The sequence below is a fragment of the Haemorhous mexicanus genome, chromosome 22 (genome assembly GCF_027477595.1).
Source record: "Haemorhous mexicanus isolate bHaeMex1 chromosome 22, bHaeMex1.pri, whole genome shotgun sequence".
In the NCBI taxonomy this organism is placed as follows: Eukaryota; Metazoa; Chordata; class Aves; order Passeriformes; family Fringillidae; genus Haemorhous; species Haemorhous mexicanus.
The window spans coordinates 11,237,637-11,263,507 of NC_082362.1; the positions used below are offsets into that span (position 1 = coordinate 11,237,637).

The window sequence follows — 25,871 nt, forward strand, 5'->3', positions numbered from 1 at the left end:
GATGTTGGCAAATGCAGTTACTTACCAGCCTGCATTGCCCTTGGAGCTGCTTAGGTGTGGAGCCTCAGTAACCAGGACTTGTCTTCTTCAGCTTCATTTCACATGGATAGAACATCCCCAAAGCTGTGTTCCTGCTCCCACATCTCCCCTGGGATGAGAGGGCAAAGTGACTCATCTCCCTGAGCACAAATGGATTCTAACAGCAGCGGTTGTGGGTCCTACCCCTTCTGGGCTGGGGTTGTGGCTCTGGTACTGATTTACAGCTTTTAAAGCCTCCGGGTCAGCTGGTCCTGTTCTCTCCCCCCTCACTCCTGGTCAAAGGAACAGGAGTGGTGGCTCCAGTGCTGGTACCAACACTTTGCACCAAACAGTAAAGAAACCAAAAAAATACCTGCAAGAGTTTAAAAAGCTTTTAATGGACTGTAAGACACTAGTAAAAGAAAAATCTTGTAGGAAAGATGCACTGTAGTTATTTATTGATTGCTTTCCAGGAAATTCAGAATTTTTCTAATAGGAGCAAATTCATTTGCAGTGAAGACTCTGCTTTGTTGCCTCCAGCACCTCAGAGGCTGCTCCCTCCTTCCCCCCCGCCCAGCCCCAAGTTACAGATAGCTGTAGGGTCAGACAGGAAACCGAGGGTACAGAGCACAGGGACAGCACTTGGCTCCACGGGTCAGTAAGAGCAGCAGCACGCATTAGCACGGGGCACGATCCAGGACAGACAACGCGAGGCAGGGACAGGCTGGGCGCTGGCAGCGCGGGGCTGCGGCCAGCCCGCCCTTCTTCCACAGCTTGATCTGCTTGGAAAACGGGACATTCAACTCTGTCGGCATCCCAGGGCCTGCAGCAGCCACATCTTACCTGCTTGAGGGCAGTGACAACCCCACAGGACGTGTGTGGGAGGGGAGGGGACAGGAGGATTTCTTTAGTGGCACTTGCCCTTCAGTACCGTCCATTGCCAGCAATGGCAGCTCCCAGCGCCAGTCCCAAAACCAGTGTGCAAAAATGCCAGAGGCAAAGGTATTTGCCAGAGGTTTCAGTGCTGGGGGAACTTCAGTTTTATTTAAACCCCTTACCCAAAACTTGGTACTTTCTGGTTATGATTCTGTCAGGTTCAGGGCACTCAGCTCTGTGTCAACAGCTGCTGTTGCAAATGATACCAGGTCTGTTTCTGAATTTTCCTCCCCTCTCTCCTGCCCTTAAATAGGGCTGTGATTCCCTCCTCACTCCCCTTAGCTCAGCCCTCATTTGCTGCATTCCCACCTCACCGAGGCACTGGGGTTTCCACTGCAATGAAGTTTGTGCGCTTTTTTAAAGATCAAGCCCTCACTCTTTGGATACAGTATCCCAAGTTACTCAGCTGCAAGCAGAGGCAGAGGTGGAACGGTGAATATAATATATATATATCTATATATATATATCTATCTATATCTTTACCTTGAAAATTAGAATGTGAATGTTACAAAACCCCACTGAATTGCCAAACTGCCAACCAAACATAGAAAAAAATGGTTAAAGGGATCCCATGGCTATATCCTGATGTAGAAAATGCTGTACATCCCCCACTTCCACATGTCACAGGCTTCAGTCATCTCAGTGACACAAATACGGCTGTTCTCAGCCCAAGCTTGAATAGTGACTGGGGGAAATCAATCTTTTGGCTTGGAATCCACGTTTTACAAGAACGTGGAGCAGTGATGGGGCTGGTTCTTTACTGGTTTAGCAAAGCAGTGTCCTTAGTCAACATAAAAATGACCTGAGAAATGTTACATTCCTCCAGACAGTTCATTTGGAATTCATATGTACAAAGTAGAAGTAACTGCTGCGCACACACACGACACGGACACACACACGGCAGGAGGGCCCCGCGCGCCAGGACGGGTCTGTGCTGCCTCCGGCCACTTCCCCTCGCGTGGCAGACACAAGCTTGGGCAGACAGATTACATTGCTCAGATTAGTTCTTTGCATTGTGTATTAATTGTACCAGTGCAATAACATTGTCAAAAAGGAGGAGCTGCTCCGAGGGCAGCTAAGGCCCTGGGCCAGATTCAGAAAAGGGTGGTTTAAACTTTTTTTTTTAAAGCGAGGTACACGTTAAGCAGAGCTCTGTGTTAAGGGGATGGCAGCAGAAGGCATGCTCGGCTCAGCCTCCTTCTCCTCCACAGCTTTCTCCTCTGCTTCCAGCTGTTCCCCACTTTTCATGCTTTCCTGGAGCTGCTGACGTCGCTGTACCTCAGCTTTAAGGTTCTCCAAGTCTTTTTGGCTGAAGGGGAAATCAGGAAGGGGAGCAGACATTAGACTGGCTGTGGGAATAGTGAAGTAGGACAAGGCCTTGTTCAGTGGGGGAACACTGCTTGCACCTCCCTCCCCCACAGCTCAGCCATGCCTGAGCACAGCCAGGGCCCAGTTTGCTGGCTGGGTTTGAACAAAGGGGCACCAGGATTTGCTCTCTCAGTGGGGCTGGGGCAGAGCAGGGGGGTCATCTCGCTGCTGGCCAGGCAGCCTCCTGCTGCTGATACTGCATTTTTACCACCAATGATTATTTGCAGCCTTAGAACAATGGTCTTGGCTCAGGTCATCTATTTCCACCATCATCCCAATCAAATTTTCAACGAGAAGTATAAAAGACAGTTCATAATAACAATAATAATAATAATAAAATAATCTAATAGTCCTACTGCTTGCAGAGGTCTTGAAAATGCTAATCAAGGCCTGAATTGGGATCTTGGCTAACACAAACAAATCCTGGGGAGCTGGTTTGTGCTCTCTTGTGAACTAAGATAATACAGACTTGATTTCTAAAGGCATAAACCCAGAAGAATCACTGTACCTTAGTGGAATGAAGAGAATTCCATTGATAATGTTCAGCTGCTCCAGGACACTGGCCATACTGGGAGCTGTGAACTACATCACAAGGGAAAAGAAGTTTTAAGAACCTAGAGAGGACTCTGAAGTGCTAAGCATGTCTCTTTACCAATGACTGAGAAAACAGCATTGTTTACACATTATCCACCTCTGTATATCCGTAAGCTGCAAAGCACCATCTAGAGCTTCCCACCAGTCCCCACAGGGAGCTCCTGCTGAACCTTGCAGGACTTCAGTTAAATGCATCACAGTGCCAGTTCCAAAATGTGTTGGGTTTCCTAGCCTCCTTGAAGTATTTTAACAAGGGTAAACCCTTTAGTGCTGTTTTCATGGGTTTGAGCCTCTCCACTGGCCACAGTTCCCTGGAATTTGATTCAAGGTCCTTGTTCTCCCTTCACTGCCATGCACTCCTCAGGTCTGTTGCCAGTTCTCCACTGGGAGAACACCCACACATAGAGCATTGTCCCACTCTGTCCTCCCTGCAGCTGGAACCTTCTTTCCCAATCTGCTGGAGTACAGCCTGGCAGGGAGAGTGCCCATGGCTCAGGCTGGGTACTCTGCCAGGTGTGGAGGCAGGTGGGAGCAGCTGGGTTTGGCCCAGGAAGACCTGTCATTGCTGCTCCATGTAAGGTAAACCTGACAGCCCCTCTGCGCTCCCTGCCCAGCCTCCCCAACCACAACATCCCTGGAAGGAGAACAAAGCATCTGGTAAAAGATGACAGCATTTTTGAGGATGAGGAAACTGAAGTATTTCTGGGTTGAGCAACCTGCTGCCTGGCAGTGAGTCAGCAGCAGGGCAGGGTTGTGTGCAGGTGTGCCAGGCTCTCACCCCAGGAGCTCTCCCTGTACCCTGCTGCTTCCCCAGGCACCCTGCAATGCTGTGCTCCATCCACACAGGTGACACCACACTGTCTGAGCCACTGCCCTCGCAAGGCCTCCTGCCTGGGAAGGGACAACTGCTGCTCCCTCCTGACAGTCCGTGTCCCTCGGGAGCAGCTGGACACATCTCCATCTGGCACAGCATGATCCCCATGCTCTGGGTTACCTTCAGGGGCATGATGTTGGCATTGGAGCCGTTCTTGTAGATCTCGTTCATTGTGCGCTGCAGAGCGACCGCTTGCTGCGTCAGGTATTTCAAGTACTCGGAGCTCTCTTTGGTCTTTTCATGGTGTTCACCGAGCTGATGGGAAACGGGAGAAAAGGTTCAACATCACAAGTGAGAGCAGGACCCAACCCAGGGAACACACCCGGGTGCTGCCAGCTTAGCATCCCTACAGCAACTCAGCCAAATGGATTTTACCTGCCTTGGCATTCCAAAACCAGTAAAACAGTTCCTCTGGGAGCCTTCATATCAACATTTCGCATTTTCATCAAGTGGGAGAGTATTTGCTGGGTGAGCAGCATTCCCAGCACTGGGCTCTTCTTCCAGGAGCAGCATCCCAGCACCCCACCACCTGGACCAGTATTCCAGCATTCCCCACACTGGGCTGTGCCCTCAGCCAGCTCAGCTGAGTCACCCCGTGCAGCCACAGACGTGCTCAGACAGCCCCGGGCTGGGGCAGGAGTTTCACTGAGCAGCAGCCAGGCTGAGAGCTCACTACCAAACCAGTTTGGAGCTGGTATTTAAAGACTAGTGGCACAAAACATAAGAGAGACCAGTTTTTTCCAAGCCCCACCAGAACGTGGGGCCATGCCACAAGAGAGGTGCTTGTACAGCCATGGGTAGAGCACGGGCACATTTGCAGGAAGCTGAGCAAAGACTCCTGGCATAGCAGTGGGCAGTTACTGCACAGGGCAGCAATTCTGCCCTGGCCCTACAAGGACTCCCTGGCATCAGCTCAGAGCTGTTTGTAGGAAAGGCCTCCCCAAGGCCCAGGCCAGGCACTGGATTGCAGTGGAACTGCTCAACTCTGGCCCTGCAGTGACAGTTCACAAGCGCACAGTGGGGCCACTCATCACCTGGTTCTTGTAGATGGTGTAGCCTTCCTTCTCGTGCTGCAGAGCCGACCGGAACTCTGCTTTGCTCTCGTACACTCGGGCAACCAAGTGGTGGCTGAGGGAAGGAAAAGGGCTGAGTCACTTCTCTGAAGAAGAAACATTTCTGTGCTGCAGCAGGCGTGACTGTGCCATCAGTGTCTGGGCTGAAAGTCTTAACACGAGTGTCAAAGCAGACTGAATGCAGCACCTCTTCCCAGCCCAGCTGAGGATTCAAATACTACACTAATTAGGTTGGATTTTAACTGGAATGTTGAGAAGTGACTTAAAGAGGTAAAGACTGAGCTGGGCATCTTTTGTTCTGCATCCAGGAAAGCTGAAGACCACAACAGTGAACTGAAGGGAGAGGCACATCCATGGGAATACCTTGGGGCTGGATTTATTAACTGGAGAGGAAGGCTGCAGCCCTCAGCCCTCAGGCAGAGCCAGGCCTGAGTCCCCTGGGCTCTTGCCAGCTGGGAGAGCTGACTTGGCTTGGACTGTTGGCCTTGGTGCTTCTGGAATGAAAAAGAAATTGCTGGGTTTGGCAGTGTTTCTCTGTGGGAGGAGATGGGTCTCTCCAAGCATCCCAGTGCCACTGAGGGACAGCTGAAGACTCTCTGGGAGCCTGCACATTCATCAGCCACTGGAAAACAAGGCAGGCTCTTGCAGGTGTTTAATCAGGTTGATTTGCAGCCTGATGGAGAACAGATGGCTGCAATGTGGCAGCAAAAACTGGGAGTGGGCCACGCCTGGCTAAGAGAATCAGTTCTGCACTGAAGGACAGAGGGCATCCAGCACTGCAGCAGTGGGCACTGGAAGCAGATCCTGCAGGTGTCACCAGTCCCAGGTCCCTTGGGAACACAGAAGCCACTCAGGGTTTTTATTAAAATACAGAATTTTATGGCAAAAGACAAAAGCACATAAAATGATTCTCAAAGATCCCTCCCTGAGGGCTGGAACAATTAAACACGAGCATTTAACATACTGTGCCTGGCTCCCAGTGTAATTCCCTTACAGGCTCTCCAACCTTTACTTCCCACATACAATTTTCTGTTGAGAGTCCACAGGGACCAGGCTTATCCTGACAGATTTTTTTGAGCAAGTAGCATCCCAGCAGATCCAGTTAACTTAAGAACAGATCTCCAACTTTTGAAATAACAAACTTGGATACTGCACCATGACCTTGGCTCTGGGACAAGACTGAATATGCAGTTCTCAAGCCCAGACCCTCCCATGTGAGTGCTCAGTGAGTGTGCTCGCTGACAGCAGTGACCCAGCCCACACCCCACCCTGCCTCACCTCAGTGCAACCTTCAAAGACTTGGAGCCGTGATACTTGGAGCTGATGGCCAAGGCGTTCTCCAGGAACCGCAGGGACAGGTCATACTCCATGACCCCATGGAGCACCAGGCCAATGTTGTTCTGTACAGAGAAGCCAAGCAGGCATTGGAAAAGACACATTGACACTGCAGTTCCTGCTCTGTGAACAGTGGGACCCCACAGGAGGGTCACTGCCAGAAGGGCTGTGACCCTGGCCAGTCCCTGCAGCAGTAACACATGACAGGGACCGTCCTCCCCCACGGCCCAAACAATCCAGGCACAAGGGAGGTAACAAACTCTCCAGTTTGTGCCAGCACAACAAGAACATCATAAACAAAGGAGTTTTCCTAAGGATTACAGGGCCTCAAAACCATCTGCAGTATCCCAGTGCAGAGCTCAGCACAGAGGCTGACCCTCCCAGCTAAAGGTTTTTTCCTTCATCTAATGGCACCAACCAGCAACAACCAGGGAGGAAAAGCACTGCCTAAATATTTGTTTTTAACAGCCATCATGTGGGCATCTTAAAGGCCAAGAGGTTTCTCAGAGACTAGGAACCTGAAGACTCCTAAACAAATTACTTACATCTAAGAGTGCCATTTCTGGGTGATCCTCCCCAAATACCAACAGCATGAGGTAGCGTGCACGGTACAGCAGGTTCAGTGCTGTCGAGAGTTGGCTGTTTGCAAAGCAGTACAGAGCCAGGTGCATCTAGGACAAGAGAAGGGACCCAGCATTACTCTAAAGGAAACTAATCTCTCCACACCTTTCCTTAGCTGCACATGAATAAGAAGTCTTCCTCACTGGTTGAAGGACATCAGTCACTTTGAAAAGTCCACCCTGCTGGCTGATGCACAGTCCCACTGAGGTGTCCCTGAGGACACAGCACGGAGGAAGCTGTGTGTTTTATTTCAGTTTCTCTTAATATCCCTCACAGAATATTTCCAACCTGATTTGCATATGTATGTCATATTCTGACTGTGTTTTGGGGGGGATTCTTTCCTCTTTTTGTTTTTGACATAAGCCCAGGGCTAAAGCCAGGAGAATTAATATATCTAAATAAATATGCAGCAGAAAAACACTAGAAACCTAGGTTAAGCAGGACAAATAGTGAGCATGCAGGGGACACACAGCTTTTCAGCAGGATCATAAAAGATGATGAAGTGGAGAATTCTGGAAAGAAAGCTACAGAAGAGAGGAAAATGCAACTGTTATCCAGCTGCAGACATGAACTAAGGCTCAGACTGCAGCCAGACCCCCGAGGTGCTGCTGCTCCCCCAGCCCCCATACTCACATATTCTTGGATGGTGTTGGGGTGTTCAATGCCCAGGACCCTCTCACTCATTAGCACCGCTTTCTGCTGATTGCTTAAGGCCTGAACAGAACAGAACAGAAGCCAGGGCAGGTCACACCACGCTGTGAGCCTGAGCAAGCTTGGGGAAGGAACGAGAGCACTGAGGAAATCCCCTCGGAGCCCCTGCTTACCTCTGAGTAATCTCCCATGATATAGTTGAGCCGAGCTAGCAGCCTCAGGCAGGCACAGATTTCTACATGCATAGCACCATACACATTGTTGAACAGGTTTAAGGCTTCATTGATGAGCTCACAGCCCTCCTTCAAGAAACCTGAAAAGAAGGTTATAAAAGATATTTAAAAAAAAATATATATATATATTAAAAAAAAGAACCTCTGACACTGCTGGAGACAGGAAGTGAGACCAGTGATGGGATACACAGACACAGGTCACTGCCCTGGAGGCAGGGCATCACTGCCCTGACCCACCCTTGCTCATTGCTGGTGGCTTTATAGCAGGAGTGTTCCAGATGGTCTTGGACACCAGGATTCTCTACCAAACCAGAGCTGGCACAGTGTCCTGGTAGCCATGCCCCACATACCCTGCTCTTCCCATTATCAGGGATCATCACAAGAGGCAGAGGCACATGGGGTCTGTACCTTGCTGAACTTTTGCTTGCCCGCTCTGGAAGAAGTGGAAAGCATCGGAGGCTTTGGGGTTTACATGCTTCACTACAGGGAAGATGTTAAGAATATCCTCTTCTGTGAAAGTGGGCTTGTGCCTGTTGTCGAAGTTGTACTCCTTCAGCAGGATCTGGAGGGACCAAAAAGAGTGGAGGGCACAGTTACCACTTCCATAGGCACTTGGCAAGAAAAGGGGCAAAATTCTGAATGAGGAATCACAGTCAAAACATTTGCTGTACCATGACCTGGGACAGAACTCTCCAAGGTCAGATGTAGGTGTGCACCACGACCTGCACATGGCAAAATGGCACCGCGGTGACAACACTAAACCCGTGACAGGAGAGCTCATCCAGCTGTTGTCCCACAGCCCACAGAGGAGCGAGAAGGCAGTGCTTGAGGCTAGCTGCTCTTCCAAGGGACATGCCAGCCAGTTTACCCTAAGAGGAAACTGGATCAGAAATCTGTTTCTCAAAGCTGGAACCTGTATTCCAACAAGAACACCACAAAGACCTTTTGGGGCTCATGCTGTGCCTGCAAAACACATTGCACTTACTCTTCATGTTCCTCAATACAGATCATGATGACAAGGGAGGAAGGATGTGGATCTTACCTGGACTCCAGTTTTGAGGGAGATTTCACGGAGCAGGGTGATTTTCTGTAGATTATACACTTCAGCTGCTTGGTCAGCATTCTCACTGCAGAAAGTACACACAAGCTTCAGCTCTCAGGGGAGTTTCTGCTCAAGGCCATTGCTCCATTGTGGGTACCTGAGGCACAGGTCCCTGTACAGCCAGGTCTAACCCAAACCAAGGACTAACACTGCAGAGTTCACCCACAGTCTGTGAAAGCCTACAGAGCACAGCAGTGCTTTTACAGAAATCCTAGGTGTGTTCTCAAAGCCCACTGCAGTGTTTGGGCAGAGTACCTTCAGCTCTTGGTGAGGAGCGAGCAGTCCCTGTCACGAGGGGATGATCAGGGGATGATCACTTTCCAACTGCCAAAAGTTGGTTTATCCAACTAGCCATGGCTTTTCTCTTGGGCCACTTCATTGGTGCTTCCAGTTTAGCACTCACAATGTGCCCCTTCCTTATTCCCCATCTCTGCTCATGTACAGGAGCAGCTGTCCTTTTTCTGGAGCAGAAGCTCCCTTCAGCCTAAATCACTGTTGAAATAGACAAGTATCTTCTGACTATACTACTTCTGCTTCTCACCTTCTGATCCCTTCTGAAACCTTAGGAAAGGTTTCCCTTCCTCCTCTGCTTTTCATGGCTGCCTTTGCATCATAGGTTTCATCTGATTCAAAGTCTCATTTCCCCCTTCCTACTCTTTGCCCAATTTTTTTCCATTAAAGATCTGTGTAAGTCCCTCAAGGGTACAAATTTTATTCAAACAAATAAAAAAGGGAGGTCCTGTTAATGAACAAGAGCTACAGAAGTTTGGTGAATCCAGGGACAAGCCAGGGTCACCTGCTCCACTTACCATTCAAGACTGAAATCAAAATAGTTCTTTGCTTCTGAACAAATATTCTTCCATAGCTCCTGAGGGGTCATGCTTGCCCACGCAGTGTTATCAGCATTGCCAAGGTTCCTGTTTTTCCTTTTCTTATTCTTCTTCTTGGAGACCAGCTCATCAGCTGGAAGATGGGCAATGGGATTTGGGAAGGAGCTCAGAAAACAGTTGAGGAAGTGGCTGATGGCAGCAGATAAACCTGACAGCTCCACACCCTACAGGGAGACACCAGAGTCAGTCAGGAGAGACACCTGCCATCCACAGCACTGCTCCAACCCCGAGCCTCACACACACCCGGTCCTACACGAGACAGGGCACCTTCCACGAGAGGGACAGGAAGGCAGGATGTACAAGTGGCACTAGCACAGAGTTACAGCGACCTAGGACTGAGTGTGTGCCTACACACAGAAATGTAGTGTAGGCACATACATTGGGGCTGCTACCTGGGGCAGAGAGCAGAGAGTGCAAAGAAGGTTTTGGCGCTGGAACCAAGCCAGGTGTATTGCTAGGCTGTGTGTAGTGTTGAGCCAATTAAAAAGGCTTCTTAGTAGGGGAAAAGCAACACTGTTTAAGAGGAAAAAGTATTACAAAGAAAACAAGCTGTGATTTCACTTTTAAAAGCCTCCAACATAATGAGTGAGGATCTGGGGAGGAAAAGCATGAATGATTGCTCTCCGGGAAAGCTTTCTTCAAGTGGGAGCTTGTTTTCCCTTACATAGAGGCCTGTACCTATTTCACTGCTAATGAGCTTGTACTTCTTGTTGCCATGCAACCCCCAGGAACTGCCTAATGAGAGGAGAACCCCAAACAGCTCTGTTTGTGGAAAAAAGTCATTAGGGAGGACATATGAGGCAAGAGGTCAGACTGCAGGTCATACCTGGAGGTACGTCTTGAAGATGTGTTTGGCTGATCGAGTGATCAATTCACTGATTCCAATTTTCTACCCAAAGGAATAAAGAACAGACTGAGTGCATTGGCAAGAATATCAAAAAATACACTGGGCTTCTGAAATGGTCTTTTAGCAAGATCCACAGAAGATACACTATTCTCCCTGCAGCACAGAACTGTAAAAGCATTTGACAGCCCTCCTGAAGGCAGTGAGGAGCCCCTGGCACCTCTGTGCCCACAAGCCACGGGTGCAGCTCAGCACACCTCCAGCAGTGCTTCAGGGGCTGCCACAGCCCAGCCTCTGCCTGCTCCTGGGCAGCCACGCTCACAATACTTCAGAGTTTGATCCAAAGCCCAGATGTGTCTCAGAGGCTTAAAAAATGCAGGCTGAAAGTCCAACTGTGTTACTCACTTTTACATTTGGGAATCCCTGAAGCAATTCTCTACCCCAAAAGATAGTCACAGTTCTAACATTATGAAATCCATTAAGGCTTTGGAAAAAATCCTCCCCAGACACCACTTACAGGTCCTCCTCCCTCCTCCCCCGTTCTTGAAGCTGTTTATTTTTACACAGAGAGAACAACTGGCCAAGTGGGAATCTCCTTGGGACAAATGATGCCAGAATGGTTTGAAGTGTCTGATGTTAAGCCTGATGCTTACAAAGATGTGATCCAGCTGTGCATGGCCAGGAGTCTTGGTGATGAAGTTGATCACTTTGCCCAGGTAACGCATGTTGATGCCCCTCTGGTGCATGGCCTCAGCCAAGGTTGCCCCATCCATCGGGAGCACTGTGTGATCCAGGCAGTCCTTCACCTGCAGGGCACATACTGACTTTGGTTACTGAGGACAAACACGAAGGAAAGAACTTCCATTCAAAAAACCCACACCAGGAGGCAGGACAGGCATTCCCCAGTGTCACTGGAGACACCTCCTTACCTGGGGCTGAGGGCTGCCCTGAAAGCAGGCACTGACCCCAAACAAGACTCTTTTGGTGGGTAACACCTGCTGTAACACCAGGGACCACCATGGTAACACAGGCAGCGGGGACACCTGCAGTAGCCAGCCCAGTCTGGGCCAGGTCCTTGCCACTGGGGCCAGTTTCACTCCTCTGTCTCATCAGGGAAGGAGCAGCACTACACTCAGAGGCAGAGGCAAAACAACTCCCATCTGTGCAACTAGCAGGCTGACCCTTCTTTAAGGGCCTCACAGTCACTAATTGCCATTTCCAATTAAAAGAGTACGTGGAGCTGTGCACACATAGCTGATAAGGACAAATGGCACTTGCATGTTAAATTGTGCTGCAGTGCTGATAAACAGTTGTTTAATTCACGTCACGGAGTAACACTAGCTCCTCTCTGATATGCACAGGACTACCTGCTACAGCAGCTGGTCTGCAACCTGCTCTCACACAGGCCTGTGCAGTGTTTTGGGTTTATATACTGGAGTATCAACAATCACCAAGCCCTTTGCTGACTCACTCCCCTCCTTTTTTGTATAAAGACTGAACAGCTGGTTCTGAAGGCTGTGCTGACTACAGAATTAGTGGATTTAGAGTTCAGAAGAAACTTTCCAATAAGGAAAACCCTCTTGTAAGACAAAACCAACAACTCCTGGACCTCTTGGAATAGAGCTCATGAGTTCTGCCCTGCCAGTTCCAGTGCCTGCTCTGACAGCTGCATTAGCCATCAATTCAGCAAGCATCCCAAGAAGGGAGAAACTGGGATTTCTTACGTGGCCAGGAGCATGGGTAACATCCAAAATGCTTAAGACTTACAGAAGGAGTTTTTAATGACTGCTATTAGTTAAAACTAATAGCAGTCACTTCAAATTATTAGTCACTGACTGAATCACAGCCAGGGTCAGCTAAAACAATAAGCTGTGAAGGATGCCCAGGGCTAGGGAGGATGGCTTATGTGGTGTCTATTGTCCCAAACTCTTAGCAATAGCTTTAATTACCAGTGCCAAAAATTTTTTGTTGGATTTAGGTGAGAAAATTGTGCCACGATGTAAGATGGGAAAAGGAAAACCCCTCGTGCCTTGCACACAATGCTCATGGCGTTGTCCCCCAGCAGTGCCAGAGCCTGCAGCTGCTCAGGTAAAGCTGCTGTCCCAGAGGTCACCAGGGCCACTGCTTGCTCAGAGCAGACAAGTTCTGAGGGCAGCCTCACTACTGGCTCTGGGTTCCTTACCAAGCCTGGGATCTGGCAGGACAGCAGGAATGCAGCAGCATCCTTCAGCAGCTGCTTCTGATCCTGCACCTCCTCTTTGCTCGACTCCGGGAAGCGAACACCTGGGAGAGGAAAAGAGAAAAAACATCAACCACAGCAACTCACAGAAACGTAGCTGTCTCCCTGGAATACTGGATGCTTCAAAAACTTATCTCAAACTATAAATGTTTTGATGGGAAGAGCACTGGCTGCTGTGTTCAGGCAGTGGCTGGGCTGCTCAGACTCAATGGTTTGGCCATTCTCCTGCCATGTGCCTGCACATTGCCCCAGTATTCTATCCAAGAAACACTCTGGGAGCTTCTCAATTTCCCAGTAAAAAATATGGCTCTAAGTAATGGAAATTCATGCCTGTGCCTGATGTGTGCATGTGAAAGGGCACTGTGACTGCTCACTGAAATGTTACTAAAACAAACCCAGCCCTTCACTGAGGTCCCAACATCAGTCGTTCAACTACAAGTGTTATTTTTTGTGTAAACTACTACATGCGGATCAAATTTGATTTTTTCCCTCCCTCTGCTCCTTTTCACGTGGTCTCACAGCTGGGATGCTGGAGAATCACAGGAGGATTCTTGGCAGCAACCCACAGCGCTCCCCCGGGGGCGGGAGACGTTCCCCTTGGCTGCCCTTGGCAGCTCCAGCACTGCAATCCATTGCTGCTTCCTCTCTTCTGCATCTCTGTGCTTCACAGAGGGCCCTGCACCCTGCCCAGCCAAACAGAACCAGCAAGTCTTGGCTGCAGCACAGTGCTTGCTGCAGCTGGCTGGGCACAGCCAGCCTCTGAAGGGCTGGTCCCAGCTCTGGGTACACGTACCTGGTGAGAAAATATCTGGGTTAAACCGAATATCAAATGATGTGTCACTGATGGAGCCTACAGCCTTGCAAGCATTCCGAATCACTTCTCTGCTTTTGGGATCCACTGGAGCAGGAAGAAAAACAGAATAAAATGAATGTGGAGTTCAGGAAATGACAGACCTAGCTAATAAATTAAGTTTTGTTACTAAAAACAGCAAAGATGGCACATTCTGAAGAAATCCATTATAAAAACAATTGATTGCAAAGGAGAATGGCTGCAAAGTCTGGATAAGAGCACATAAGATAACCCAAAAACCCCATGGATATCTCCACCTCCAAGCACGTGCACTCAGAAATCCTAGCCTAGGGTTCCCAAAGGTGCCTGTGCACTGCTGGCCTCCTGCCTGGTCCCAGCCCTCCCCTGCACTCCACAGGCCAGGCCGGGCTCTTGCTCCCAGGGAAGAGTGGAGGGGCTGGTGGCCTTGCTGGGTTCAGACGCCTCAGTCCTCCTGCCTGCAGGGGCGAGTCATTGGTCAGGGTGTGAGCAGCTCTAACAAAGAGGCCAGGCAACACTGACAGGCAGCCAGTGCTTGTCCTGCTCAACCACCATCAGTCACCCCAACTACCCCCAGCCTGGCGCAGCTCCCACCAGTGCCAGCCCACCAGGGACTGGTGCTGAGGATGAAATACCTGTTCCATCGTCAGACGCGATGGTCTCCGCGAGCTCCTTCACCTGATCAAGCCCAGTCACGCTGTCGTCTATTTTCCCATCCTCTGACTCAGGCCTCTCGCTGTCTGCAGAGCCATTCTCTGCAGAGGCACCATTTTCCAGCGCAGCTGAGCTCTCCTGCTTGTTGGCTTTCTGCTGCATCAGCTGCAGTGCAGCCAGCTTCATGAATAAGAGATACCTGCAGCAAAGGGAAAGGGCAGTTCAACACAGCAGAATCCCAGAGCACCACATGTCTGGAACATGTCCCACTCCCTGAGCTCCCCTGCCTCGCCAGCACCAAGTGACCCAAACATCCCACCACAAACACACCTGCAGCAGTGCCCACAGGATTTTTTCCAGCCTCTAGAAACAAACATAACTTTCAGGACATTGGGAAAGCCTTAAATCTTTCCTGTTCCCTAGCCATCAAGTGGAAGGGACACCTGCAGGGAAAGAACTTCTAGATGCTTGGACAGGAATTAACAATAATAGATCTGGACACTAAAACCCAAACTATCTCTTTCCCTGGCTCCCTGTCCAAATCCCTACTGTTTTCACCTCTTGTTAATTAAGTTCCTGTAACTGCATTAACACAGCCAAGCAACAGGGCAATTAGCTGCTCACTTCTGGGAGCTCCGCTGGGATGTTCCCAGGACAGTGCAGCAAGGTCCTGACTTAAACCATGACCAGATACAGGTAGAGGACGGGGGGAGCTCTGCTCACCTGTGTTCTACAAAGGCATCAACAAGCTCTTGGCGGAGACAGCAAAGCTTGTGTCTGTGCTGCTTGGGGAACCCCATTTTCTTACATTCCTCTGGCATCTCCTCCCCTTCAACAGGCAGGAAGTTTAGATCTGGAGGGAAAGTGCGTAGCAGGTCCAGGATGTAGTGACGCCCATCGTTGCCAATAATGCCTTTGCACTCTACTGAGGAGCACAGCTCCACCTCCTCATTCTTGTCGTTGAGAACTTTGTGCTTCTGGATCTTCAGCGGCCTGCTGGTCTTCTCCAGCAGCTCCAGGTACTTGGGGTGTGACACAACTGTCTTGCCAAAGTCTATTGACCCATAGATGACACTCTGTTCCTGCTCCCGCTCCAAGATGCCAGGGATAATAGACTGAGCTGTCACCCTGTAACCTCTGTAATCCACCACGACAGTCCCCAGCGTGTACAGCCCTTCCACATCCACAGCATTGTAGGTCCGCACACCATTGAGATCATTGGTAGGAGCCACGTAAGCAGCAACGTCTCCACCAAAGTCCTTGTAGTGGTCACGGACGTCAAAGCCCAGGCTGAAGAAAATGTTGTTCCAGATGAACATCTGCATCTTGGTCTCCTCGCTGGGGTTGATGGCCATGACATTGCCATCAATGACAGCCATAGCACCTCGTGTTGCTGCTGCAGTGAAGTCACTGTGAACCTGGAGGCACATGGAGAGAAAGCAGGGTCAGGATGGCCTCCCATGCTCTCAAAGCTCCCTGCAAATTTTTCCTTTGCTCCTCTCCTTCCAAGAGCCTTTCAGCAGGCAGGCAGGTCACTGGCTTTTACTGCTGTGAGCCTGCCTAGTGGCTTCAGTACAGGTCCCAGGAGCCAGAACACAGGCAGCAAAGAAGGGGCTGTGTGAGGAGCTGCCTGCATGTCCCCAAGTTACCTTGAAAATGGCTCGTTCTCTCAGCAGCCTCTCAGGCAGGTTCTTGCGTGGAAGCTCCCGTGTGGTCTGCAGCTCCTCATTCCAGTCTCTGGTCTGAAAGAGGGAGGGAAAGCCTTGTGGGATGCAATGCATTGTGTGGGAAGGGGCTGGCAAGGCAGCATTCCTGCTTCACAAGGCATTTTGGGAGAGAAGGGAGAGGAAGGGGCAAGAATTCAGGCTGCTGTGGGGCTCAGAGGAAGTGACTTAGCAGCAGGAATGAACACACCTCGAGAGTGGAACTTTACTCAACAGCAGTTTGGTACAGATCTCGCATCAGCCCAGCCAGTGCAGGGGCACTGAAGGGGCAGCATGATGCAGGTGTCATTAGCCAGTGCTGTGGGCACACTGCAGGCACGTGCTGCCCACAGTTGGCCATTGCTGCCCTGCACCACTTTGTGCTAGAAAGCTGCAGCTGAAGCATTTGGAGCAGCCTGCTCAGCCACTCCAGGCTGGACTGGCATGAGGGAGTGGTCTGCCTCCTGTACAGTGGCACTCTTCAGAGAAGGGACATAGAATTTATAAGCACCCGAGCAGAAGCTGCTCCTCTCAGTCACTTCTGTGCTCATGGAGCTGCAGCCTGAGCAGCACAGCCCCTGTAGCCAAGGGCCCTGTGAAGAACAAGGACTCCTGCAAGTTTTCCTTTGATGACCAAAACCCTCCTACAAATAACAGGGTTACTTTTTGGAAGTTAACTTGTTCCTGGCACAGCTGGCAGCAAAACTCTTGCCAGTGTCATCAGGCAAAGCAAGACCAGTACCTGTCCAGGTATGTGCTCCTCGTAGCCCAGCCTGGAGGTGTAGGCATCCTCTGCCCGGACACAGTCCATGGCATGCTCTGCTTGCGGGGCCGTCCAGCTGTACACTTGGAAAGGAGTGGCTATCCTCTCAAAGGGGTGTCTCTGAACCCTAGGTTGGGAGAAACAACAATAACATTTATAAAGGAAGAATCCTTTCTATTCCAAGAGAATTTTCCCTGTGCTTTCACACTGGTCCCTACAGGTCACGTTGTAACAGCGGCACGCAGTGGAAACCCAAGCACTGCCAAAGGTCTCTCGTGTAATCTGTCTGCTCTCAGCAGGGGCTGGGGGCTCATCTGTAGCTACTTCTGGCCCAAGAAGCAATACACTACACCCATTTTTAAATGGCCAGATAGTCACAGTGGTGGCTGGAGGCCACTGCTAATTTCAGCCCTCATCTAGAGCCACTTTTAACTCCTTAATGAAGCAGGAGCAGTGCTCCCAAAAGCCACACAATGTGCCTATCAATCCACACCCTGCTGAGCCGAGGTAGTTCATTAAGTGACTCTGAAGAATGACAGGCTTTTGCACAGGACCCACTGTCCTGGAGCAGAATAAATGGTCCCTGCAGCAAGGACGGGAGAATCAAACAATGCCTTATTGTTGTGTTATTATTATAGGAGCTAGAGGAAATTACAGAATATTAACATGCACAGACATGTTTAAAATAACCAACCTCTCGCCACTGTAAGCCTACACAAAGCCCTCTTGTGTTATTTCACTGATATTTATGCCTCAGTCTCTTCTGTGGATCAGGGAGATCCTCAGGGTGCTGCTCTGTTGTTCAGTCAGGTTCTCTGTGGTCCCTGCATCTTCCACTGCATGACTCAACCACCACCACTACACGAGCTCAGAGAAGCAGACACTGCAATCCCTGCACCAGTGGCATCCAGCTCCCCAGAACCAGCTGAGCCTCCCCAACCTCACACTGGGCTGCTCAAGGAACTAGAGAGGAAGAAGCACTGCTACCGTTTTTTCTGCAGAGCAGAGAAATTTTTTTTGAAGGTAGGGCTGATCTGGTTAAGTAGTTCCACCAAGGAATGACTGAGAAAACTAGGGTTTGCAGGTTTGGGATTGAAGTTGTATGCAGTAGACCTGCAAGAGAAAAAAAAAAAGAAACAGTCAAAAGCCATTGTCATACCTGAAACTTTCCACACCCTAGGAATGTGGAACATGACTGAGAGCTCTTCAGACATGCACAGTCTCAAAGGCCTTGCCTGTGGGACAGAGACCATGGGGCAAAGAGGCAGATGGGCAGCAAGGACCTTACCCCGTCTCCCCAGTAACCCTGTACCTGGGCCTGATGGTTTTTTAATTTAGACTTTTTTCAGCCATCCCCAGGATCAAGAGAGGCTTCTATTTTGACAGCTGGGAAGGACTGATTTCACAGGACTTCCCAAATACACCAAAGGTGCCTTTGCTTAACAGAGAAACCCCTCAGCACAGCCGCTCCAACAGGCATAGCCACAACAGCCTCTCACAGTTACTATTAAAAAAAACAAAAAAAGAAATTATTTTTAGTCAAATCTGCACCCAGCTCAAGGAGTTCTGACAGGCTGTGCTTTTGCTTCAGGGCAAAATGAGATAGTTGCAATAGTCAGGGAGGAATTTCCTCCCAACTCAAAATGCTCTAAATAGCTGATGACATTATGGGATGTTTAAGCTTTCCCTAAAGCACCAGGCATTTAGCCACTGTGGAGAAGTGGTACCAGGCATAACTGAACAGCCCAATCCAGTACAGCAACTCCCACAAACCCATGTGAGCAGTGAATTAAAATAGGCTGTTTCTGCCACAGGGGAAAAAAAAAGAAAAAAAAAAAAAAAGCCACAACTGTTTGTTTATGAGTTGTTTTCCAGTTGGCTGCTGCAGGGCAGGACAGGAAGAATCTCAGTTACTCACTGATTCAAGTAGAATCCCCGAGTGGAGGCAGTGATGCTGACGTGCCGATCCTCCACGGTGATGACGTACAGGTACATGAGGTCCCCGTGCATCTTGCGGTTACCGGGCGGAGGGTTCCAGCCACTCATCGTCAATACCTTTAGGCACTGCAAAGGCTACAGCAGAACACAACACAAGCAACTCCTGTCAGCAGGAATTCATTTCTTCGAGTTAGAGTCACTAATGTACATGCCAGATCCCTTTTACCTGCTGCCCTTGCTCGATTGCAGAAACAGAGCTTACAAACACACCTGGTCTCCCGAGCACAGTTCCTGAGCCCTCTGCAGTCCACTAGTTTGCCTTTCACACCACGAGACATGGGTGAAAGCAGACACCCTGGGCCTTTGGGCTGCACAGGGTATGGATTTCTTGCTGTACTTGTTTTCAAATGGCAGCTTCTAAGCCAGAATCTGAGTGGGAGGGCATGGGAAAGCTAAGGGCAATCTGTAGTGACCTGCAGATCCTGTCTCCAGGACTTTGCAGAGGAATGCTGCTTCCCCTTCTTTGCCACCCATCCCAGCAAGCCTGGCCCTTCCACACTCTGCAGATGTCCAGACTCCATATCCAGTGTTTTGCACACCAGCTCCTGGACTTTATTCTTTTGGCTAAGCAGTGCTATCCCAGCTCTTGTTAAGCACCAAGCAGAGCAAATCCCAAAGTCCACTTCAGCTCAGCTTTTAATCCCTGACCACCAGTTTGCTGTGAGGAATATGCCAGCAGCTGTTTGACACAGGAGAACTCTACCTTCCAGTCTCTGTTCTGGGGCTGAAGGGCACACAGGGGCCTCTCTTTGCTACCTGGCAGGATATGTTCAGGAGGGGTGCAGTCAATTTGTTCCATTTCGGTACCTTTCTTCTTCCGTTTTCCACTGTCTAGAATGGACAGAGACATAAAGTCAGTTCTGAAAAGTGCAGCATTCCCTCCCCCAGTCATCATTCAAAGAGGGATGCAGAAGTACTCCAAGTATTCTCTGCACTCCTGAATGACACAGGAGAGCTGATTGTTACTGTGTGTTTAACTAAGCAAGGAGTCAGGGAATGAAATCACTGACCACACCAGAGAAGTCTTTGTGACCCATACCTCCCAGGTCTCCTTCAGTGAAGACACTCAGGAAGGACAATGAGTTACAGTCCACGCCATTGAAAGCATCTGATGGGTCAAGACTCTTGAGAAGGTCCCGAATGTGGCGCACGTGTATCCTGGCTTCTCGCACTGTGTATGGCTCTGATGACCAAAGTGAGGAAAGAAACCAGAATTAGACAGTTGCTTACTCCTTTGGCACACAGATCTCAAAATGGAACCAGAGGAAGGAGCTGACAGGTGGCCAAAATCACTCCCTAAGAAAACCCTCACTCATGCCCTTCCCAAGTCTGAAGGGACTTGCCTTCCACCACTTTCAGCAGTGAACCCTCCTGCAGTCCTTCAATTGTCTTCAGCTCAGCAAAGTTATCCAGGACGTTGCCATCCAGCTGCAGGGAGAAGCAGGTCCTATGGCAGGTATCCTCCCGGTCCATCAAAACCTGATGGATTTCTTGCACCATCTCTTGAGGAGAAACCTTAAGAAGGTAAGAACACAGACAATTATTGTTTACCCTCCCACATGCTCTTGCTAAACTTTGCCCCTCAGCTGCAGTATCAAAAACCTCTCGGACCTCTCCCTCCAGGCTTGGAAAGGCAGATTCTACCTCCCCTCCCAGGAAGGTCACTTCTGCTCCTGCTGGGAGGGCAGTGTCATCTCTGGCCGGTCAGCCACCCGAGTTCCACCCACGGGGCTTGGCACCCAGAGACGTAACAGCCAGGCACTGCACCAAGCACTTGGCATGGGACAGAGGTGACAGAGGGCACTGAAGGAATAGAAGGTGGTGGGGGAAGTGGGGTTCTTCCCTTATCTGTTCACACCAGATTAGTGGTGAGACCTTGAATGCTGCACATGGAAAACAGCCCAGCTCCTCCTCCCCATGCGTGGTGTGCCTGCGCCAGTGCCACACCTCCACACGGCTCAGGGGAGGCCAGACCCACCCTGAGCACCAGGGCTGCTCCCCCACCTCCCTGCTCTGCTCCAGCACCACCAACACTGCTGGAAAACCCAGAGGACTCAGGGTAGTTTACATAAGCTGCTGTAAACAACGTGGCCTGCTATTATTAGCCTATTAAAACTAACAGCCAGGGGGATTTAAAGGAGACAAAAAGCCAGTCTGAGACGCAGCTATTTCCACAGGGGATGGGATTTTGCTGCACTTTCTGCCAGTCTTGAGGAGATAAGAACTTCCCAGTGGGTTTTGATTCCAGATGCCTCTCCCCAAAATTAAGAGATACTTCATTCAGATAGTTTTTGGTGAAGTATAAAGCTAAATGGGACTATGAACCAGGCCATCAGAGCCCATCCTGGCCTGGCAGCACATCACTGTCCACATGACATGAGGCAGAGCTCTCCATGCAGAGGGAAGTGGGAACGGCATCATTCCCCTGGTCTTCAGGCTTGAGCTCCCTGAGCTGTGTTAGCACCTGTCACTGTACCAAACCCAGGCTGGCCTGAAGGAGCATCATGTCATAACTGCTGAGCAAGCAAGGGATTTTCCCCTCCTCAGTCAGGCCCAGAAATCCCGTTTTCACAACACTGCTTTAGAACAGCCCGGAAGTGGGAAGGCCATTTTCCCTGTGCTCAGCTCCACAGCCAAGCCCCTTTGTGACAGACAAAGAGCTACACCACAATGAGTTGTCCTTCCCCTTGCTCCACACCTGGGATCCAGAATGAAACACCCTCCCTGCCCTTGCAATGCCCAGGCAGGCCTGGGCTAAGCAGCCTCTTGCTCACGTCTCTTCTTCCTTCATTTCTCTCAAGGCACTGGCCAGGCAGTCTCCTGCACCCTCCATCCTTTGCTGCCTCCTTCCCCACCTAGTCCTGGTCAGAAGATAGAGAGGTCAGGGAGCTGAGAGCAGCCTGAAGGTCCTGCCCAGACTGTGAGGGTTAACTGGGGCCTTCCCAGGCACTGCCTCCTTCCCTGCCTGCCTGGCTAAAAGGATCTGGCTCAAATACTCCCCACCACCTCTGTTCCCTTCCCCAGCTGGCAAGGGCAGATACCTGCAGGGAAAAGGGCTCTATCCCTGGTGCACAGATCTTGACAGTAAATCCCGTGTCCTGTATGACGATGACCTCCTGGTCGTTCCCATCTTCTCCCGGGTCAGCCTCCTCGTGGCCATTCTGCTTGGCATCCTTCTCACCCTTGAGGCTGTCATGCGGGCCGCTGCCATTCATCAGTGCCACGCCGGACGGGTGCTCTGGGCAAGGACAGAGGGGTTTAGACAAGGTCCTCTCCAATGGGCTGCAGAGACTGGCTTGGACACTGCAAAGCCCGAGCTAATCAGGGGCTAAAAGGCAGGGTTTTATTCTGCACTTGCTGTTTACTAGACAGAGGTGTGCCAAGCCCTTCCCTCCCTTTCCTCACAGCATAATTAAGGTGCTCTCACTTGCCTGCGGTGTTTGCATCTTCCACAAACCATGAGCAGAGAGGGGAGGGAAGGAGAGCAGGAAGGATGGGTCAGTGTGCACCACACTAAGCTGTCTTAAGAAGCCTCTTAATTAAAAAAAAAAAGGGTGTGTGGTGCTTTGTGGCCTGGAGGCAGCTGTAACCTCTGCACCAACACGTTAGAGAGCAGAGGGAGAGGGAGGCCAGCGGCTGCCCGGCACCACTGCGCTCACGTGGCAGCCCGGTTACTCCACAGGCACACAACAGCTCCCACGGCCCTGCCCGCCTTTGGCCACCCTCTGCATTTCCAAAATACTTCGCAGAGATCCCATGGTGCCAGGGCGAGGCTAAGCCTAAGCACTTTTATCCAAGAAAATGGTGACGACATTTTAAGCGCTCGTTAGACAGATGCATCACAGGGCTGGGGAGCTCTCTGCACTCACCTCACAGCTCTGCAATGGTTTGTTTTCTTTTCCAATGAGCTGGATAGAGTCAGAGATCTGATAAGATCTAGGAAGCTGCCAGTCTCCTAGAGGAACCAGGCTGGGGACCACACTAAAGAGGACTAAGGGGCTGCCAGGAGAAGTTGGAAGAGTAGAGAGAGCTGCTGATAGCAACTCTGGGAGATGGCAGAGCACCCCTTGCCCCCAGTGTGCCAGGCTGGTGCCCCAAGGGCGCCACCCCTGCCCGCACATCCAGGGCAGTGGGTGCTAGAGAACAGCTGGCATCATGTCCCTCAGGCTGTGCTCCCAGCAGGCTGGCCCAGCACACTCAGCTGCACCCCAAGGTCACATGCAGCAGCGCCAGCTTGGTGCTCTCAGGCACCCCCTTGCAGGCAGCACAGATGGAGCAGGTGAGGTGCCTTCCCAGGCAGCAGAAACAGCCTTTCTGAAAGGCTGCACAGGGTCAGCACAGCTGCAAGCCAGGCTAATGCATCGAGGCTGCAGCCAGCTCCATCTGGCAGGTGTCTCTCCTCATCCTCACCTCCCAGCAATCCCCACTCCAGGGGAAATGACAGCTCAGCCTCCCTCACCTCATAGACTGGTGCTGTGGCTTGAGGACCTACAGCTGTCACAGCCAGTTCTTCTCCATCAGCCCCAACTGCTCCTGCAGCCCAGAGAAGTCATCCAGCCTTCACAATAAAGCAAAAAGGGATGGCAACACCATATCCCCCTGCACACCTCTGGAGCACATGAGGCTGCAGCAACAAGCCCTGCAAAAGCACCCCTGGAGGGTCACGTCCCTGCCTCAGACAACAACTGCCAACGGCAAACCCTCAAAGAAGACTGTCAGGGCTGACTTAGGACACAGTGAAAGGGCAAAAACGTAATGAGAGCAGACCCATTCTGAAATGCAGCAGGTAGCAGAGCTACCTCACGCAGCCTTAGCTGTCTTCAGCAGCTCAACAGCTGATGCTCATGTTCCCTGTCACTGTGCGTATGTCCCCAGCACTCGCTGCTCATTTCTTTGACAGATGAAGCCATGGGCAAGTCAGATGAGAGGCCTGGCTCTGGCTCCAGCAAACTGCCGTCATGCTAGAAAGGAGGAAGAAAAGCTCCATGCCAGAGTGCCTCAAGAGATGTGGTTTCAGAAAAACCACACCATGCCCAAAGGGCTGGGGAGAGCCCCTCATCACACCCTGCAGCCAGCACAGCCATACTCCTGGGCTGCCTGAACACATGGGGATCTGGAGGGAGTGCAGACAAATCACCAGGGAAATGCTACACCTGGGGCTACTGGTACTGCAGACAGGATGACCTGCCAGGCCTGGCCCAGCCCCTGCCCACCCAAGCAGGGCAGGATCACTCAACTTCTGTTCCTGCTGTGGTAGCCAGAAAGGAGACAGAATTTGGCTGAAAGGAAGGCTGGTACTGCAACCCATGCACACACCAGTCTGGAGAACAGCAAACACCTTCAGCAGCAAGCCAAGTGAGACAGGAAAATCTGAACACAGCTAGGGAAAGTCACCAGCCAGAACCACACTTCTGCTTTTCACTGCTCAGTGGTGTAAGATCCCCAAACTACCTAGTGTTTCAGAAATCAGAATGCTGCTCCTAGTCTGCAGAAATACAACACACGTTCACACCTTCCATCCTTCTTTTCCTTACTTGAGTGAAGGCAGGGCTGGCACAGCTCTGCACTTTGTGACAAGAGACATGTAGAGGCAACACCTTCATGTCTCCTTATGCTAGAGGATCTAGCTTCAGACAGCACAGTCTTAAGTTTAAAAATGAAAGTTAAGTCTGGACTGAGAAAGATCTGCTGTGCATCAGGTTAACTGTCGGATGTGAGCCAGGCAAGGCTTTCCAGAGAGGTGCTCTACAGAATGGGTATGTTTCAAGGAAGCATGAGCTGGCCTGGAGGCCGTGCTGCCTGCTGGGTGCTGACTCACCTGATGTGCTCCCCGAGGGAAGCAGAGCTGCACCCACCTGCCTTAAAGTGGGTCACTGGTCCCTCCCACCCGCTGCAGCCCGACTGTGCCACAGCCTCGGCAGCGCCGGCACAGAGGGAGGTACATCATGGGGCACTCATGGATTTCACAGGATTTCAGCCTGCTTGAGACAGCAGGAGGAGGCACAGGAACACCTTAGGGACACCTGCAGAGACCTCTCTCCCACTCCTTGCTCTCACTTCAAGCCCCAAACAGGTGGGCAGCTGTGTCTGGCTGCTGGCTCTCGCTGCACCCCAGATGGCTCACGGAAGGTGTCTGAGTCACAGGGAAGCGGTTCCACCCGCTCCGGGGGCAAACCCGGCGCTCCTCCCGCTCACCGCCCTGCTCCTGCTGCAGACGGAGATCCCTGCCGGGTCACGTCGGCCTCGACACGCAGGTTTGTGGTCTCGACCAAGGGCTGTCACCTCTGGTCTCCCCTGTCACTGCAAGAGATGTGCCTGTGCCGCAGCAAGGACCCTCCTCCTGCACTCGTACCCGAGGTGCGGCGGGGGCTGCCGAGCTCCAGCCCGTGCTGGCTGGCGGTGTTCTCTCGGTGAGAACACGATGGACACGATGTTCTCACTGCTGCCCGAGCACAGCGCAGCGATCCCTGCGCACAGAGGGGAGCAGAGAGGGGCCGGGCACCGCCGCACCGGGCGGCCACCCGCACCGCCTGTCTGCGCTCACACCTGGCACAAAGATCAGACACAGGATTCATCTCTGTGCCTGGACAAGGAGTTCACACGCCAAGGTGACAGGGCCTACTTTAATCATGCTTCCTATTTACAGCCAGGCTGTGGCAGTGGCACCTGGCAAAGCCCTGCAAAGATCCTGGCATGAGGGAGGGAGCACACCTGAACCCAAAACCTGCTGGCTGCAGACAGCGATAGACAGCACAGATCCTGGGGACAGTTAGTTAATAACTGATTTATGTTCAAACAAATCTTCTAAACCAAAGTCAGACACAAATCCTTTTCAAAGATTATCAGATCCAAAAGTCAGCAACACTATGTTGCTGGGAGTTAGCCTGCAGGGACTGGTCTGTCAGGGGGGAGTTTCCTTCCCTACATTTAGTAACTGGAGAAATTCTTAGAGGGACAAAACTAAAAATTAAATCCCCTACTTTACCAGCACCAACTTCTGGAATATATTTCCTATTATCAGCTCCAGCATCATTTTGAGGGGCCACCTGGCTGGGGCCCACTGTCCTCACTGCACTGCAATAATGCACTGGGTGAAGGAAGAGAAGGAACATTCCATCCTCAGCACAGCTGATGGAGCTGGTCCAG

The 25,871-nt window shown here is 51.0% G+C and overlaps 1 protein-coding gene across 2 annotated transcripts in view; it reads right to left on the reverse strand.

Moving 5' to 3' along the window:
* Window positions 1-395: 395 nt before the first annotated feature.
* The window catches only part of CLUH (clustered mitochondria homolog), a 32,583-nt gene continuing 7,107 nt past the window's right edge, over window positions 396-25,871 (reverse strand). For both annotated transcript variants that reach the window (XM_059865872.1, XM_059865871.1), the window contains exons 2-26: window positions 21,767-21,963; window positions 20,069-20,240; window positions 19,765-19,908; window positions 19,429-19,556; window positions 18,646-18,800; window positions 17,715-17,840; window positions 16,707-16,854; window positions 15,911-16,003; window positions 14,985-15,679; window positions 14,243-14,460; window positions 13,572-13,676; window positions 12,722-12,822; window positions 11,193-11,345; window positions 10,522-10,584; window positions 9,615-9,859; window positions 8,746-8,830; window positions 8,112-8,265; window positions 7,644-7,783; window positions 7,453-7,533; window positions 6,744-6,869; window positions 6,142-6,263; window positions 4,825-4,918; window positions 3,911-4,045; window positions 2,831-2,904; window positions 396-2,263 (exon numbers count right to left, since the gene is read on the reverse strand). In XM_059865872.1, the coding sequence (XP_059721855.1) occupies window positions 2,095-2,263; window positions 2,831-2,904; window positions 3,911-4,045; window positions 4,825-4,918; window positions 6,142-6,263; window positions 6,744-6,869; window positions 7,453-7,533; window positions 7,644-7,783; window positions 8,112-8,265; window positions 8,746-8,830; window positions 9,615-9,859; window positions 10,522-10,584; window positions 11,193-11,345; window positions 12,722-12,822; window positions 13,572-13,676; window positions 14,243-14,460; window positions 14,985-15,679; window positions 15,911-16,003; window positions 16,707-16,854; window positions 17,715-17,840; window positions 18,646-18,800; window positions 19,429-19,556; window positions 19,765-19,908; window positions 20,069-20,240; window positions 21,767-21,963 (3,923 nt within the window). In that variant the 3' untranslated portion in view covers window positions 396-2,094. The remainder of the gene's footprint in view (window positions 2,264-2,830; window positions 2,905-3,910; window positions 4,046-4,824; window positions 4,919-6,141; window positions 6,264-6,743; window positions 6,870-7,452; window positions 7,534-7,643; window positions 7,784-8,111; window positions 8,266-8,745; window positions 8,831-9,614; window positions 9,860-10,521; window positions 10,585-11,192; window positions 11,346-12,721; window positions 12,823-13,571; window positions 13,677-14,242; window positions 14,461-14,984; window positions 15,680-15,910; window positions 16,004-16,706; window positions 16,855-17,714; window positions 17,841-18,645; window positions 18,801-19,428; window positions 19,557-19,764; window positions 19,909-20,068; window positions 20,241-21,766; window positions 21,964-25,871) is intronic.